A 16,751-nucleotide genomic window follows, 5' to 3' on the forward strand; every position below is an offset into this window, starting at 1 on the left:
TCAGCTAACGACTTCGGCTTGCCTCAAGAACATTTTTTGTGTGGCTGAACAACCGGGATTTTTCTTTTACCAAAACAAACAAACATCACAAAAGTTGTCATAATATATGCACAAACTCTTCCGAACTGTTTCGGCTGTGAAGCATGCCGACACCCCAAACCATGTCAGAAAGACCATGTTTCCCCTGCTATTAGATAGGCTGTCTCCTCAAGGTATTGTTAAACTGCCTAAGAGTGATTGCTTTTCAAATGGTTCTCAGTTGGCTGCAGTGCAGTTGGTATTGTAAAATGATTTTTAAATGCAAAGACCTATGAGCTAGGAGTGCCTCAGAATGGGCTAGCAGCTGCTTGAAATAATGACAAGCAATAAATCCAGCCGTTCATAAGAGCAGCCTCTTTCTGTCAGGAGCGCCGTGGTTCGCAGGAGTTATTTCACTGTGTTTGAATGGAAGGTTTCTTTAGGAGCCACCTCTCCGTCTGTCAGGGGGAAGTTCCTCTAAGACCTATATCTCTGTGACTTGGTGGACTTTTTTGTTCAGCTTGTTCAGCTTCTAGTTCACATAACGCCCCATAAAACTAGGCTCTGTAACCTTTATCAGAGATTCACCACAAAAACACCTGTAACTTATAGTTCGAACTATACGTACTCCACCATAAAGAAGCTGTGCTTGTGTTGGCAGTGGCACTACTTTTGGTTTAACTGCTTATGCTGACCATTTTTGCTTTCGGTTTAGCTGAAATCTAACATGTCTACATTTGTCAATCCATTAGTTGATTTTCTGATGCAAATATAGAATTATCATAATCATATTTTGTTAGGCCTAATAGCTTTTGTATACATTTTGCCTCACAAAATGAGTGAGACAACGTTAGTTGAATGGGAATACCCCTGGGAATTTCAGGGTAACATGATGCCAGTGATTTCATTTTCATTTTCTGTTCAGAGAAGTAAAGTGCAAAGTTTCTTAAGGTTTGTGCAGTTGAACATAGGGACAGTGTATTCACTCTTACAAGCTATTAACAGGCTTTTTGGAATCCCTATTATTTTTGAGTAGAAGTTAATGTTTTATTGTTCTGTGCGTGTTGACACAGCTGTTTAAGTAAACACCCACTGGGGTGGGCCTGAAGTGGTCACCCAATCTGTGACTGGGGTGGGGAGCGAGGGGAGGGTGAACTCTGAGAACCTGCTCGTCCCGGTCCGGTTTCATCTCCAGTGTTATCTCCTGGTTCTGAGGGAAGCAGTGATGTGGGCTCAGTGGACCTGTGGACTGCTGAGGAGTGGAGGCTGCTGTAGGACTCAGTCTATGTGCCAGGCTGCCTTCATTACTGTGAGACACAGAGAGATAGACAAACAGGTAGGCGTACAACTCTGATACACMTAATATTACGCCGGGAAATGTGAGTTTCTTTGATATCTGATATTTTTTTAAATAGCTTCTTTTAGCATGTTATACATGCTTTTAGTGAGCCTGAGCATGTGCGTGTGTGCATATGTGTGTGTTCCTCACATTTGACAGTGGCATATTATCCAATAGCTTGGCTTTGTTGACTCTATTCTACAGTGTCTTTAGAAAGTATTCACACCTTGACTTTTTCCACATTTTGTTGTGTTACAACCTGCATTTAAAATMGATTAAATTGAGATTTTGTGTCACTGGACTACACACAATARCCCATAATTTCAAAGTGGAATTATATTTTTAGGGATTTCACCATGAGGCCAATGGTGACTTTAAAACAGTTACAGAGTTTAATGGCTGTGATAGGAGAAAATTGAGGATGGGTCAACAACATAGTTACTCCATAATACTAACCTAACTGACAGAGTGAAATGAAGGAAGACTGTACAGAATAAAAAATATTCCAAAACATGCATTCTGTTTACAATAAGGCACTAAAGTAAAACTGTAAAAAAAATTACATAGAAATTAACTTTATGTCCTGAATACAAAGCGTTATATTTGGGGCAAATCCAACACAACACATCACTGAGTACCACTCTTCATATTTTCAAGCATGGTGGTGGCTGCATCATGTTATGGGTATGCTTGTCATCGACTAGGAAACATTTTTAGGATAAAAATAAACGAAATAGAGCTAAGCACAGGCAAAATCCTAGAGAAAAKCCTGGTTTAGTCTGCTTTCCAACAGACACTGGGAGACAAATTCACCTTTCAGCATAACCTAAAACACAAGGTGAAATACACTGGAGTTTCTTACCAAGACAGCATTGAATGTTCCTGAGTGGCCTAGTTACAGTTTTGATTTAAATCAGCTTGAAAATCTATTGCAAGACTTGAAAATGGATGTCTAGCAATGATCAACAACCAACTTGACAGCTTGAAGAATTTTTTGAAGAATAATGTGCAAATATTATACAATCCAGGTGTGCAAAGCTCTTAGAGACTTACAGCTGTAATCACTGCCAAAGGTGATTCTAACGTGTATTGATTGACTCAGGGGTGTGAATACTTATGTAAATGAGATATTTCATTTTCATTTTCAATAAATCTGAAAAATTCTAAAAACATATTTTTACTTTGTTGTTATGTGGTTTTGTGTGTAAGTGGGTGAGAAAAAACATATATTTAATCAATTTTGAATTCAGGCTGTAACACAACAAAATGTGGAATAAGTCAAGGGGTATGAATACTTTCTGAAGGCACTGTAAGTCCGATATGCTCATACTCCTGTATTTTGCAGTTATAGGTTAGTAGTAACAGATAGTACAATTGCACAACCTGAGGTGAGCCCAGTGGCTAAAAACACAATGACAAGTGTCATAAAACGGAAAAGGTTAAGGCCAGGGACTCCTCTCAATTAACTCACGCAGAGAATTGTTCTGATCAACTAGCATTATTTGTATTTCTTCTGAATAGCTTGCACATGATTCATGGTTAAAACAGTCTGTCTGGTGATATAAAGGCCTGTTGTTATATGGTGAGACCGGTCTCTCTGGGTCTGTTAGCTCACAGGGGCTTGTCATGAGACGAGCGGTCAAGGACTGAACTCATGTAACACTGACCTGAGACTGAAAACACCATGGCCTGTGTTGCCTGGCCCTGACCCACTATTGGCAGAGGTCTGCAGCTGCGGAGCTTTGAATTATCAGCAACAGGGCAATTCCACAGTAACAGATTGATGCTGAGACAAAGATTTTTCACATTAAAATTTATACCAAGCAAAAACCAATGATTACAAAGTTAAATAAACCATCAAATTCTGTGCACAATGACAACCTTTTAAGAATTTGCACTGAACATTTGACAAAAACACACTTACTTAAAGAACAGTGCAGATGCAAAGTTTGGTAACAGATTGACGTTTTTTGCTGTTGGTGCCATCATTCTGTTACCATGGAATTGCCCAACAGCAATTTCATGAGCAGCAGATTGCAGCGAAATCATTCAAGTTTCCTAGTCAACAGATACCACCATGTAGATTTMCTGATGACAATGCATGCTTTTCAAGGTGGATTCATTTATGCTTGGTAATTCTTGTTGAATTATGGATAATGGGAACCTTTTTGCCATGGCAACCTCAGGAATTGTGGTCACTGGGTTGAGTGTGTTGGTTGGCTGAAAATGTCAGAAAACTCACATGATTTCAATTAAGGTAGAGTGTGCTGCCTGTATTATGCAAAGTTTGTGTGTTTTGTTTGTGTGCATGCGTGTGTGAATGAAGTCCCTCTCCTGAGAGAGTAGTAAAGCATGTTGGGGTATTTGCCAGAGCCATAGTTTGAACAACACTGCTATTTGTTGATTCCAGAAGGAAGCCTGACAAATGGAATAGCGTGGACTGTTGTTAAATCATCGCAGGGCAAAAGGTAGCAGAGTAATTACATTGCATTGATTGCAACCAACTGCTTGCACCTACAGGCTGACAACTTTCCATTTCCATCTCTCTATCTCTCTCTCTATCTCTCTGTCTCTCTGTCTTTCCTCATCCCATACAGCTGTTCAGGGAGAGATTTGTGAATTTGAAGCGTAGCAGCACTGGTAATCTGTATTTTGTGCTGCTGAATGCTGGGAAAGGGTATAAAATGTGGGCTCAGGAATGTATTGGGGAAAACACCCCCTGTTGTTGAAGCAGATGCGAATGAACCAATTCACATTCACACCTGTTTTTCTTTTTTTCTTTCTATGTTGTTGAATATTGTATTATATTGCTTGGTTCCAAGTGTGTTCCAATTCTGACCAGTAGAGGGGAGTGTCACTCAAGAGAAATACCAGCAAAATGGTCTGGGCACTCATCCACAGAATATAAGAGGCATAAATAACACCAATGATACCATTCCTTTGAACTGCAAATGTATAACCCTTGTGATATAAGCAGCTGTTTTAAAAAATGCGAAAAGTATTGAATGCTATAGTTGATGCCTCACCTCCAGGTAACAGGATAAATAATAACTGAGCAGTAATAATACCTAAGAAAGCCTCATCCTTTGTTCAAAAATTGCCTTTTTGCCTTTATACAGATTATAACTTCTCATTTCCGACTAATTGAAAATTAAACGTAAAGTTTAAAGTATCTCCATTTCTTAAACAAGCCATACAAAGCTGGTTACAATTTCAATTTTATTCTCCAGAAAATATATAACAAATATTACAACAAATATTATGCTTAAATTCCAATATATTGATTGATAAAAAAAACATTCTTTATGGAAAGATTTAAAAAATGGTATTGTATTTATTAAAGATATTATTAATAGAAATGAGTTATGTCACAGACACTGTATTTTTGTTCAGTGTATATGGGAATGTCTGCTAAATCCAAAATTACAACCAACTGATTGCAGAATTACCACAAAAATGGAGGAGGGAAGTGGAAGAAGGAGAAGGTAGGGAACTTGTCTGCCATATATTAAAGATATAAATTGGCTGAAATGGATTGGCATAAATATAAACTTTTTCCTAGTTTCATTTGAGGACAAAAATGCTGACAGCTGCGCCATAAAGGTTGCAAAAGAAATGTGAAGAGATTTTCGATTCCGTGGCACATGGTATATGAACTGATACAAAAACTAGTTTCGACACTTCCGAGTTTTTCCATTTAAATTATAATACAAAATTCTTGCCACCAACAGAATGCTATATATATGGGGCATACAACAATCTCAGCTCTGTAGATTTTGCTTGCAAGAGACAGAATCACAAAATAATTTATTGTGGTAATGCCCCTATGTAGCTTGTTTCTGGTCACAGGTTCAGGAATGGTTAAAAAACATTCACTTAAAATGAACCTTACAAACAGTGTCGGGGGATTTGGAAAGCTATAGTCAATCGATCAATAATATAATAACACACGTTGGAAAGGTTTTCATCTTTAGCTCACAATCTGTCGATACTATGCGATTAGAAAGGTTCAAAATTAATGTACGTCACAATTCAAAAATATATGGCACATGGAAATCAAACGAGGGTGATAGGTGATAGGTGGAATGGGCTGAGAGTGGCTGAGGGAGTGGGATTAAAGAGCTCGTGTTCGGTAATGTTTATTGGTATGTGTTTGCTGTATATAAACGTATATATATATATATATATATATATATATTATAATACCCCAGCGCTAAATTAAGTTATGCTGTTCTACTCACTAATTCCCAGGGAATTGCCCTCACAGTGGTTCACTGACTATGGTCCATCCAATTGTAACACGGATGCGTTTTTTTATTCATAATATTTATTCTAAGGTTTTAGTGGATTATAGCCTACGCTTTAGTTTTTTCTATCCTTTTCCTGTTTCTACTGAGGTGATGCCTAATACCTCTTGCCTGTATGGATATCTGCATTGGAAACATTTTAACAGGACCAATATTTCAGTCTTGAATATACCTTATCTAGAAACGGTTACCACAGCGACCTAATAGCAACAACATTCACAGAGGGACGGGTACCYTAAGAAAGGAGGAGGAGCTATGAGAAACATTCCGCAATGAGTCATGCATTTCTAAGTACAGTAGGTCGAGGCGCCTGCCTTTAGCAGTCTACAGTAGCCAGCGCCGTCTCTGTACTCCACTTTTTACTGTGTGGTCCTCTGGTAAAATGAAATGTATTGTAGCCTATCATCAGACGTAACTATGGATGTACGACAAAGAAAGCTTGTCACATCTATTGACTGCCGTAATCGTATCCGTTACTAATGGTCCACTTTATGGGGATGTGCTCTGATGCGCAAAGCATCAAATCGGGATACCTCGATGAGATGTTCGATGCTGGAACATGGAAGGTGCGCAATATTTGGGATGGGGTAAAGCTGGAGGTTGGCGAGGACGAAAGCCCGGTGGTCCTTAACAGTTTTACACATTTGGACCCTGATCTACCACTATTTGAGGTAAGTTGGGGAACTGTGCGTAAAGAATTCTCCATCAATACTGAGACAGTATTTTAGGCTTACGTTCTATAGCTAGTGTGTCACTATACTGAACATTTGGTGTGATAGTTGCCTAGTGATTTGTGTCTTATTAAAATGTAAAGAATTTAGGCCTACTGAAGTTCATAGTGATGTGGCAGAGTTTTTCTGTGGTTGGTATCATGCTCTCCAGAAATGTGTCCGGAGTGTCCTGTAGCCTACTACCCATTGCATAAGGACACATTTCAATTCTCTAGGAAGGTCCAAAGAGTGGAATATGTTGGTTTTAATTTACTATCTGCTGATGCTCAGTATTGGCCTTATAGGCATATGGGGAAAGAGTAAAGAAGCACATATAATTCAGCACATATTATAAAGTGGGTCGGTTCCTTTAGCAGTTGTTATTCACTAAGATGTTGCACCAAATAAAGCAATGTGGATGACTAATCAAATTGGTTGGCCTTACATAATGCCTCTTTCGATCACATGGAATCAGATGAGGGCAAGAGCGTAATTGATACAGTGACTTTGAATGTTGGAAAAGTAAGTAAGTGAGTTGATATTGGCTTGGCTATTTGGTTAGTTGTTACATCAGATCAAGATTTTCCAGGCAAAACATCGGTAATTCTGTGAAAGTGCATTGTTATGCACACCCTGTCTGTGTATGTGTGTGTGTGTTTTCAATAACATCACTGTCTGGCATGTATGTTTTAAATATGTTCAATAACCTTCTGAAGAATAAAATATGCCTTTATTTTCACCAAGCTTGTGAAACTAAAGGCTGGAACTCAGACGATAAGTTATTTTTATTTTTTATTCAAATGTTTTATTATTAAAGACAGTATGTTTCCTTCATTTATACATGTCACATGCTTAGAGAGGGCAATTCAGGCTCCACTCCTACATTTCTCTCTCTCTCTGTCTCTCTGTCTCCTCTAATCTAATCCTCTCTAGTAACACAATTACTTGATGCTTAATCCCCCTCTTTCATTCTGCTAGGAGCTGCCTCTACAATCACAGCCATTCTTCTCCTTCAGATGAGAATGTATGGTGAATGTACAGTATTGGGATCCAATGGTTCAGTTGTGTATAAACAAACTCAGGACACTGCAATTAATGTGACACTTCAGCCAATGGCCATTGATCGCTTTAGGGCCCCTGTAACCCCACCACAGTTATCCTTGAGCTGAAGCAGTAAGAGACTGTCGATATAGCATCATTTGGTCTATCTCAGTAGTGCTGTGTCACAGGCTTGTTGGCATAAGATTGATAGTGTTATGGTCACTCTGTCTTCTGAAAGATTCAATTACTGGTAGTGGTACAACCAAGGGCAGTGAGGAGGATCCACTCTGTCATCACTCTATACGCGTGTCCTTAGGCCCTATTCCAAAAGCTGTGATGCGTAGTCATCTAGCCAATATTGTCACGTATACTCCCTCTCCGGCCTCTAGGTCATCAGGCTGCTGATTATCCCGCACACCTGTCACCATCATCTCGCGCACCTGCGCCTCATGACACTCACCTGGACTCCATCACCTCCTTGATTATCTTCCCTATATCTGTCACTCCCCTTGGTTCTTTCCTCAGGTGTTATTGACTCTGTTTTCATGTCGGTGTGTTGTTTGTGTTTTGTGTTTATTTTATTTATTAAAACACTCACTCCCTGAACTTGCTTCACGACTCTCAGCGCACTCGTTACAAATATACTGTTATGATGATAAAGTACTGCACTCTATAGCTAATTGTTTATTTAGGGGAATTAATTTATTAGGGCAATCCAGAGATTAAACTGGTGTAACTGGTACAAATTCTCCTTGGTAAAATATGAAGGACCAAAAGCCTGTTCAGATCAAAAAGTCTTATTGTTAATCTTGCATTAATGAAAATATTAGGAAATATTAGGAATTAAAGTGAATTTCCACATATGGGGTTGTGAGCATATTGGACATGTTATTTTGTCAACCAAATATGTCAATAGCAAATCATACTCTCCCTCTAACTAGTGAATTACATACTTTGTTGTTGTTTTGTGTGTGTTTGGAAATGGTCTAGAAATGTCTTGCTGATGTTAAGGAGACCTTTGTTTGTTGTATCTTATCCTGCAGACTGCAGGCGGAAGCCTAACTGAGTCCTCTAACAAGAAACTGGAGGTGGATTTGTAGAAACAGACACAGAGGAGCTTTTGTTGTTGTAGATCATTAAAATGGAGACAGAAAGAAGAGCGAGGGATAGCGAGAAAGAGGGAGAGTGAGTGAAAGGGTGAGGAGCACTGAGYTTCAGGGAGGTTGAATGAGAGAAACAGACAGTGGATGGAATGTTTCGGCCTGAAGCCTGGAAAATAACTTTATTCCAAATTCTCTAGACTTAATAATACCAAATAAGTGGTAGTCTCGGACTTACTAGGTTTGTCTGACTACTCAAAATCTAAGTTTAGTGGATACAGCTCCTGATCTAAATTCACATATAAAAAATAACTCTTACAGTGTGGCATTCAAAAGAGAATGTGGAAGTCAAGCAGATAATGCACTCTTGCATTCCTAATTACTAAAAGCTCAATCAGTTTACACTTGCATTACTAAGTTTTGTGCAAATTGATGTCTATGGAACATTTTCTGCAAAGTTTGCATATATTTTGGGTTTAAAGTTACAATTCTGCTCCAGATAAAGTGATCCTAAGCGGTTCATGCTCTCATTGGCATTCTACAGTCGTTGTGTGTGAGAGGAAGCTGCTGCCTGTGCTAGAGGGCCACTGTTGGACTTCATTATTGTTTGTGTTGTGTATTGTGTAATTGTGTGTACTCTATTTTGGAGCATCTCTTTCTGGTGCGGACTTTCTATGTGTCCTTCCCTGAACAGCTGGAGGAGATGGTGATTATCATCAAACCAGTTGTGGATTGGCCAACCGTTTCCAAATAGCCAACACTATCAACACACTACTGAAATACAATTAGGAAAAGTAGATGGTTATAGCGATGCTATGTGCATTTGCATTAGCTGTTATTGTGCCATGTGACATTGTCTATTCAGGCACATATATAGAACTGATCATCTGTCCACTGATGACTGAAGGATGGATGCCTCTGTTGACACTAGCTCAAGAGTCCAAAGATCAGTGCTTTGTTAATGTGGTCATTGTGGCTACAGCTTCTGTACATGCTATTCATAAGCCTTCTAACTGACTGAATCTAACACATGTTCCAGATAGATAATTTTTATGGATGGGATGTACAATACATAGATGAGACCATTAATATGCCCACTCATTGTTGACATGCTTTGATAGAGGAAGTTCCCCATAGAAGTTTTTATTCTGATGCAGTCTTGCATAAAAAGTGATCTTGTGAAACGGYACCCATTCAAATGTTGCAGTTGTTGTGGTTACGGAGAGGTCCTCAGCCAGTCCATTACAGGCTAGTTTTTTATTTCTTCGTTTTTGACGGACTTTCCAGTTGGATTTCGCTTTCTGATAAACTGCATGATTTATTGGACTTTAGTTCTTCCTCGTGTGAGGCTCCTTTCCTTTCTTCCCTATAGGGATTTCCCACTATTGTCTAGTATCTCGCTTAATCATCACTCTCTCATGAAAGCGCAGTACCTGTTTGTCAATGTCTTGGTTTTTATTTATTAGAATGTATGGTGCCACTCTATTAGTGTGTGCTCAAGTACAACACTTGATAAAATCACCTTAAAACCTCTTTGGGCTAGGGGGCAGTATTTTCACGTTCGGATGAAAAGCGTGCCCAGAGTAAACTGCCTGCTACTCAGGCCCAGAAGCTAAGATATGCATATTATTAGTAGCTTTGGATAGAAAACACTCTGACGTTTCTAAAACTGTTTGAATGATMTCTGTGAGTATAACAGAACTCATATGGCAGGCGAAAACCTGAGAAAAATCCAACCAGGAAGTGGGAAATCTGAGGTTTGTAGTTTTTCAAGTGATTGCCTATCCAATATACAGTGTAAATTTGGTCATATTGCACTTCCTAAGGCTTCCACTAGATGTCAACAGTCTTTAGAACATTGTTTCAGGCTTCTATTGTGAAAGGGGAGCGAATAAGACCAGTCACAGTAGTGGCTCAGCTGAAAGCCTTTAGTTTAGTCACGCGTGTGGCCGRGAGCACGAGCTCCGTTCCCTTTCCTTTCTAAAGACGAAGGAATTGTCCGGTTGGAATATTTTTGAAGATTTACGATAACATCCTAAAGATTGATTCTATACATTGTTTGACATGTTTCTACAAACTGTAATGGAACTTTTTTGACTTTTCGTCTGGACTTAGTGCCCATGCCTTGTGCATTTGGATTAGTGTACTAAACGCGTGAACAAAAAMGAGGTATTTGGACATAAATATGGACTTGATCGAACAAAACAAACATTTATTGTGGAACTGGGATTCCTGGGAGTGCATTTCGATGAAGATCATCAAAGGTAAGTGAATATTTATAATGCTATTTCTGACTTCTGTTGACTCCACAACATGGCGGGTATCTGTATGGCTTGTTTTGGTGGCTGAGCGCTGTACTCAGATTATTGCATGATGTGCTTTTGCTGTAAAGCTTTTTTGAAATCTGATACAGCGGTTGCATTAAGGAGAAGTATATCTTTAATTATATGCATAACACTTGTATCTTTCATCAACGTTTATGATGAGTATTTCTGTAAATTGATGTGGCTCTCTGCAAAATCACCGSATGTTTTGGAAGCAAAACATTACTGAACTTAAGGCGCCAATGTAAACTGAGATTTTTGGATATAAATATGAACTTTATCGAACTAAACATACATGTATTGTGTAACATGAAGTCCTATGAGTGCCATCAAATGAAGATCATCAAAGGTTAGTGATAAAATTCAGCACTATTTCTGCTTTTTGTGACTCCTCTCTTTGGCTGGAAAATGGCTGTATGTTTTTGTGACTAGGCGCTGACCTAACATAATCACATGGTATGCTTTCACCGTAAAGCCTTTTTGAACTCGGACAKTGTGGTGGGATTAACAAGAAGTTTATCTTTAAAATGGTGTATAATACTTGTATGTTTGAGGAATTTTAATTATGAGATTTCTGTTGTTTGAATTTGGCGCCCTGCACTTTCACTGGCTGTTGTCAAATCGATCCCGTTAACGGGATTTGATCCCTAAGAAGATCCCTAAGAAGATCCAACACTTAATAAAACATCTACTCAAGTAGGCCTATCGACACTTGATAAAATCACTTTAACTTAAGATACAACACTTAATAAAACATCTACTCAAGTAGGCCTATCAACACTTGATCAAATCAACTCAAGATCCAACACTTAATTAAACATCTACTCAAGCAGGCCTATCAACAATTGATAAAATCAACTTAAGATCCAACATTTAATAAAAAATCGACTCAAGTAGCCATATCAACAGTTGATAAAATCAACTCAAGATCCAACACTTAATAAAACATCTACTCAAGTAGGCCTATCAACAATTATCAGCAGACTCAACAGTTATCGGCAGACTCAACAGCCTTGGTTTCTCAAATGACTGCCTCGCCTGGTTCACCAACTACTTCTCAGATAGAGTTCAGTGTGTCAACTCGGAGGGCCTGTTGTCCGGACCTCTGGCAGTCTCTATGGGGATACCACAGGGTTCAATTCTCGGGCCAACTCTTTTCTCTGTATATATCAATGATGTCGCTCTTGCTGCGGGTGATTCCTTGATCCACCTCTACGCAGACAACTCCATTCTGTATACATCTGGCCCTTCTTTGGACACTGTTGTTAACTAACCTCCAAACGAGCTTCAATGCCATACAACACTCCTTCCGTGGCCTCCAACTGCTCTTAAACGCTAGTAAAACTAAATGCATGCTCTTCAACCGATCGCTGCCGGCACCCGCCTGCCCGACTAGCATCACTACTCTGGACGGTTCTAACTTAGAATATGTGGACAACTACAAATACCTAGGTGTCTGGCTAGACTGTAAACTCTCCTTCCAGACTCATATTAAGCATCTCCAATCCAAAATTAAATCTAGAATCAGCTTCCTATTTCGCAACAAAGCCTCCTTCACTCACGCTACCAAACATACCCTCGTAAAACTGACTATCCTACCGATCCTCGACTTCGGCGATGTCATTTACAAAATAGCCTKCAACACTCTACTCAGCAAACTGGATTCAGTCTATCACAGTGRCATCCGGTTTGTCACCAAAGCCCCATATACCACCCACCACTGCGACCTGTATGCTCTCGTCAGCTGGCCCTCACTACATATTTGTCGCCAGACCCACTGGCTCCAGGTCATCTACAAGTCTTTGCTAAGTAAAGCTCCGCCTTATCTCAGCTCACTGGTCACCATAACAACACCCACCCGTAGCATGCGCTCCAGCAGGTATATCTCACTGGTCATCCCCAAAGCCAACACCTGCTTTAGACGCCTTTCCTTCCAGGCTGCCAAGGACTGGAACAAATTGCAAAAATCGCTGAAGTTGGAGACATATCTCCCTCACTAACTTTAAGCATCAGCTATCTGAGCAGCTTACCGATCGCTGCAGCTGTACATAGCCCATCTGTAAATAGCCCATTCAATCTACCTACCTCATCCCCATATTGTTTTTATTTATTTATTGCTCTTTTGTACGCCAGTATTTCTACTTGTACATCATCATCTGCACATCTATCACTCCAGTGTTAATTTGCTGAATTGTAATTACTTCGCTACTATGGCCTATTTATTGCCTTACCTCCTTACTCCATTTGCACACACTGTATATAGATTTTTCTATTGTTATTGACTGTACTTTTGTTTATCCCATGTGTAACTCTGTGTTGTTGTTTTTTGTCGCACTGCTTTGCTTTGTCTTGGCCAGGTCGCAGTTGTAGATGAGAACTTGTTCTCAACTGGCCTACCTGGTTAAATAAAGGTTAAATAAAAAAAATACTTGTTTTGTTTGTTGATAAAATCAACTTAAGATCCAACACTTAATAAAACATCTACTCAAGTAGCATTTCAACACTTGATAAAATCATCATATGATTGCGTCGAGTACTCACAAAATATTAACCAGAATAATAAAAGTCTGTCAACAAGATGGTTGGTGACAAAGTTATTTCTTAATTTACCTGAATCAAATGTTGTATATTGTATGTGTGTGTGTGTTTGTCGGTGTCTATTTTTGCGTGAGAACTACAGACATGTGGAATTAAGACCATGAAAGGCATACTACTATTGTGTATGTGTTACCAGGGCTCCCCATGCATTCTCTGTCTGTTGACTAAGCTATGATGCAGGCAGAGAGGGATATGACTGCTCAAGGCTTAATAATGGGGGAAGCCGTTCTCGCTTGTATGTCTGTTTCCTGGCCCTAGTATGCCCTGTTCTTTTGGGTCTTTGGGAGTTCCCCCTGGTTTCCATGGTAACCTGGTCTCTGAAATCCTCTGAGAGTTCCCTGACTTTCCACAGTTGTAAATAGGTCCTGTGTGGCATGGCCAGACCACAGGCTGCCACAGGTCACCACAGTATACGTTCACACACAGTCCAAATGTTATCTACAACCCTTTAATCTATATATAATCTTATATATAATTAGATTTTAAAAAATTCAAGACCTGGTGAATCTGAATAGGTCTGATTTGAGTTGTCTTAGGCCTTGTTCCATTAACATAGAGAGAGAAAGATTGGCCTTATGTCAAGAACAGGGCTGTGTTCCATTGGGTTTAGATTGATAGGCCAGCAGTATCTGTGTGCTCAGCTGATAAGGGCTAATCTCACTGTGAAGTCCAAGGCCTGTGTGCTCAGCGCCTGCTTTCAAACACAGCCATACAAACATGTTACAAATGATTTATAACCACGTACAGTCAACTCCTCTGTTTTAAAATAGAGTGTTAGTAATATAGCACTCAAACTGGATTTGAATCTCTGCTCAGCTCCATGGAAACCAAGCAAAACAGAGTGGCTGTGTGATTGAAGGTGGGAGAAGGCTATGACTAACAGCGAAAGTATTTTGGAGGTGCTGCTGTATATCTAGCTACCGAAAGATTCTGATGAATAATGTGCTACAGATGCATAAGTAGGTGTATGACTGATGCCTGTGTCATGCTTGATTAGTGTACATACCACTACCCCACTGAGGAAGCCGCAGTCGTCAAACCCATGTTGTTTGGCTATCTGGGTCAAGTGCCTGGGATGCTCACTGTAAAGTCCTCGAATATACCATTACTGTCCATATCATTATGTGTTGGAGAGCTGGAGAAAAAAGGAATGGTGACAACAACCAACAACCACAAACTGTTTGGTACAGACCCCTCTTTCATTGAGGAAGCAGCTTGTGTTAATTCCTTGTTTGTAAAGCATGAGCTTTTGCCTGTGTTGTTGGGCTGTGTATCTAGCAACCACTGTTTGATGTAACAGTATTGTTATTCATAGCCACACATGTAGGGAGGGAGGGCCCGATTTTTGTATATGTTTTTCAGACAGACCATTACATCTCTTTGTCTTATTTTTCCTGTAGAACTCGACACAGGAGATCGGAGAGGAGGTGGAAGAGGGGGCAGTCTTCACCATCACCCTGAGGAAGGTACAGTTGCACCAGTCGGCCAGTAAGGGACAGCGATGGCTGGGCGTGGAGACAGACTCTGCTCTCAGCCTGTATGAGACGTGTAAAGTACGCACCATAAAGGCTGGTACGCTGGAGAGGCTGGTGGAATACATGGTGTCTGCGTTCAGGGGCAAGGACTCCACCTACGTCACCATCTTCCTCTGCACCTACCGCTCCTTCGCCACCACCAAGCAGGTGCTGGACCTCCTACTCAACAGGTACAGAGACGACCATGAAGCTAGAACCGCACATACATGTGTACACACGTAAGCACATAAATACAAAAACACACTATGCACAGTGTAATGCTGACAGATGTGTCCTTCATGTCTTAGGTATGCCAATCTACAGAACCAACCTGGGATAGATGTACACAGACACACTCAGGATGACAGCACAGAGCTCAGAAAGTAAGCGTCTGGGGAGACCAGCATTATCAAACATTTTGATATGTTCGTTTTTTGTGTGCACATTTTTTGTGCACAGTGTACACACGTGTACTGTACCATACACTCTTCCCTCTGTCATCTGCACGTCTCCTCATTCCCTGCCTCTTCCCTACTGGGTTGTGTCCTGCAGCACTGTGTCGTCCATCCTGGGGGCGTGGCTGGACCAGTACTCAGAGGACTTCTGGAGCCCTCCACAGTATAGCTGTCTACACCACCTGATGTCCTACCTGCACCACCACTTCCCTGGCTCTGACCTGGAGCGCCGCGCACGCAACCTGCTGGCCCTCTTGCACCGAAAGCAGCAGTGTGAGCCCGACCTCGACGGTGAGAGCCAGGATAGGGTTCAACTGGGGCTTGTCTGTGTCTCAGTGATATCAGACATGATGGGGATGCTGTTTTTGCTTGAAGTGTTAAGGGCCTGTGCTGAACTATAGACCGTCCTTTAGGCAGTCTGATTATTAGCTCATCTGTGTTTTCTTTACAATAGAGCACATTGGCTGTCCCTTCGCCATGCAGGAAGAGAGTGGCTTTGAAGACGAGCTTCCTGCCCTGAACTTCTTGTCCTTTGACCCAATCATGGTTGCCGAGCAGTTCACACTCATGGATGCGGTGAGACATCCCCCCCCCCCCCCCCTCCAATTTCAACAAACGGCTCGATTTCAAAGAAACTTCAATTTTAGCTGCTCTTGCGTTGTGCTTTGTGCTCACCCTTACTCACCCTTACACCCTCCTCTGACCTCACCCTGTAGGATCTGTTCAAGAAGGTGGTCCCTTACCACTGCCTGGGGGGCATCTGGTCCCAGCGGGATAAGAAGGGGAAGGAACACCTGGCCCCCACCATTCGGGCCACAGTGGCCCAGTTCAACTGTGTCACCAACTGTGTCATCACCACCTGCCTGAGCAACCCCTGTCTGAAACCCACCCAGCGAGCCAGACTGGTGGAGCGCTGGATAGAGGTGGCCAGGGTAAGGCATCAGACCCAGTCTCTGGGTCAATCACTCAGCAGTTAGTTTCAGTTGTGGATGATTGGTCATGCTGTTTTTCTCACTCTATGGGTTCTTTCTGCTGTGTTCAGGAATGTCGTATCCTCAAGAACTTCTCGTCCCTGCGAGCTATTCTCTCTGCCCTGCAGTGTAACTCTCTCCACCGACTCAAGAGGACATGGGATGAGGTGTCCAGGTGAGACAGGGGATCAGTGACTGAGGCTTCGGTTTGGAGGGTTTACTATTGGATTATAAATTGGACCAGGGAGTTTTCATGGCCAGGTTACATGTTCAAAAAAAACATAATTAGTGCCGTGGGTCTTTGGTTGGGTTGATGGGAGAAGTTAACATTTCGTTGTTATTTGGAGGTCTTTTGCAGTGGTAGTTTATGTTTG

The 16,751-nt window shown here is 40.9% G+C and overlaps 1 protein-coding gene across 4 annotated transcripts in view; it reads left to right on the forward strand.

Annotated features, from left to right (window-relative positions):
* LOC111975184 (ral guanine nucleotide dissociation stimulator) overlaps positions 1–16,751 on the forward strand; it is a 32,663-nt gene that overhangs the window by 8,649 nt on the left and 7,263 nt on the right. For 2 of the 4 annotated variants that reach the window (XM_024003395.2, XM_024003394.2), the window contains exons 2-7: positions 14,838–15,142; positions 15,260–15,334; positions 15,504–15,697; positions 15,861–15,982; positions 16,123–16,338; positions 16,449–16,552. In XM_024003395.2, the coding sequence (XP_023859163.1) occupies positions 14,838–15,142; positions 15,260–15,334; positions 15,504–15,697; positions 15,861–15,982; positions 16,123–16,338; positions 16,449–16,552 (1,016 nt within the window). Of the gene's footprint in view, positions 1–1,193; positions 1,355–5,961; positions 6,336–14,837; positions 15,143–15,259; positions 15,335–15,503; positions 15,698–15,860; positions 15,983–16,122; positions 16,339–16,448; positions 16,553–16,751 lie in introns of those variants that run through there. The other 2 variants (XM_024003393.2, XM_024003392.2) reach the window with 2 other exon arrangements.

This window comes from Salvelinus sp. IW2-2015, linkage group LG15, assembly GCF_002910315.2.
Source record: "Salvelinus sp. IW2-2015 linkage group LG15, ASM291031v2, whole genome shotgun sequence".
NCBI classification, from domain to species: Eukaryota; Metazoa; Chordata; class Actinopteri; order Salmoniformes; family Salmonidae; genus Salvelinus; species Salvelinus sp. IW2-2015.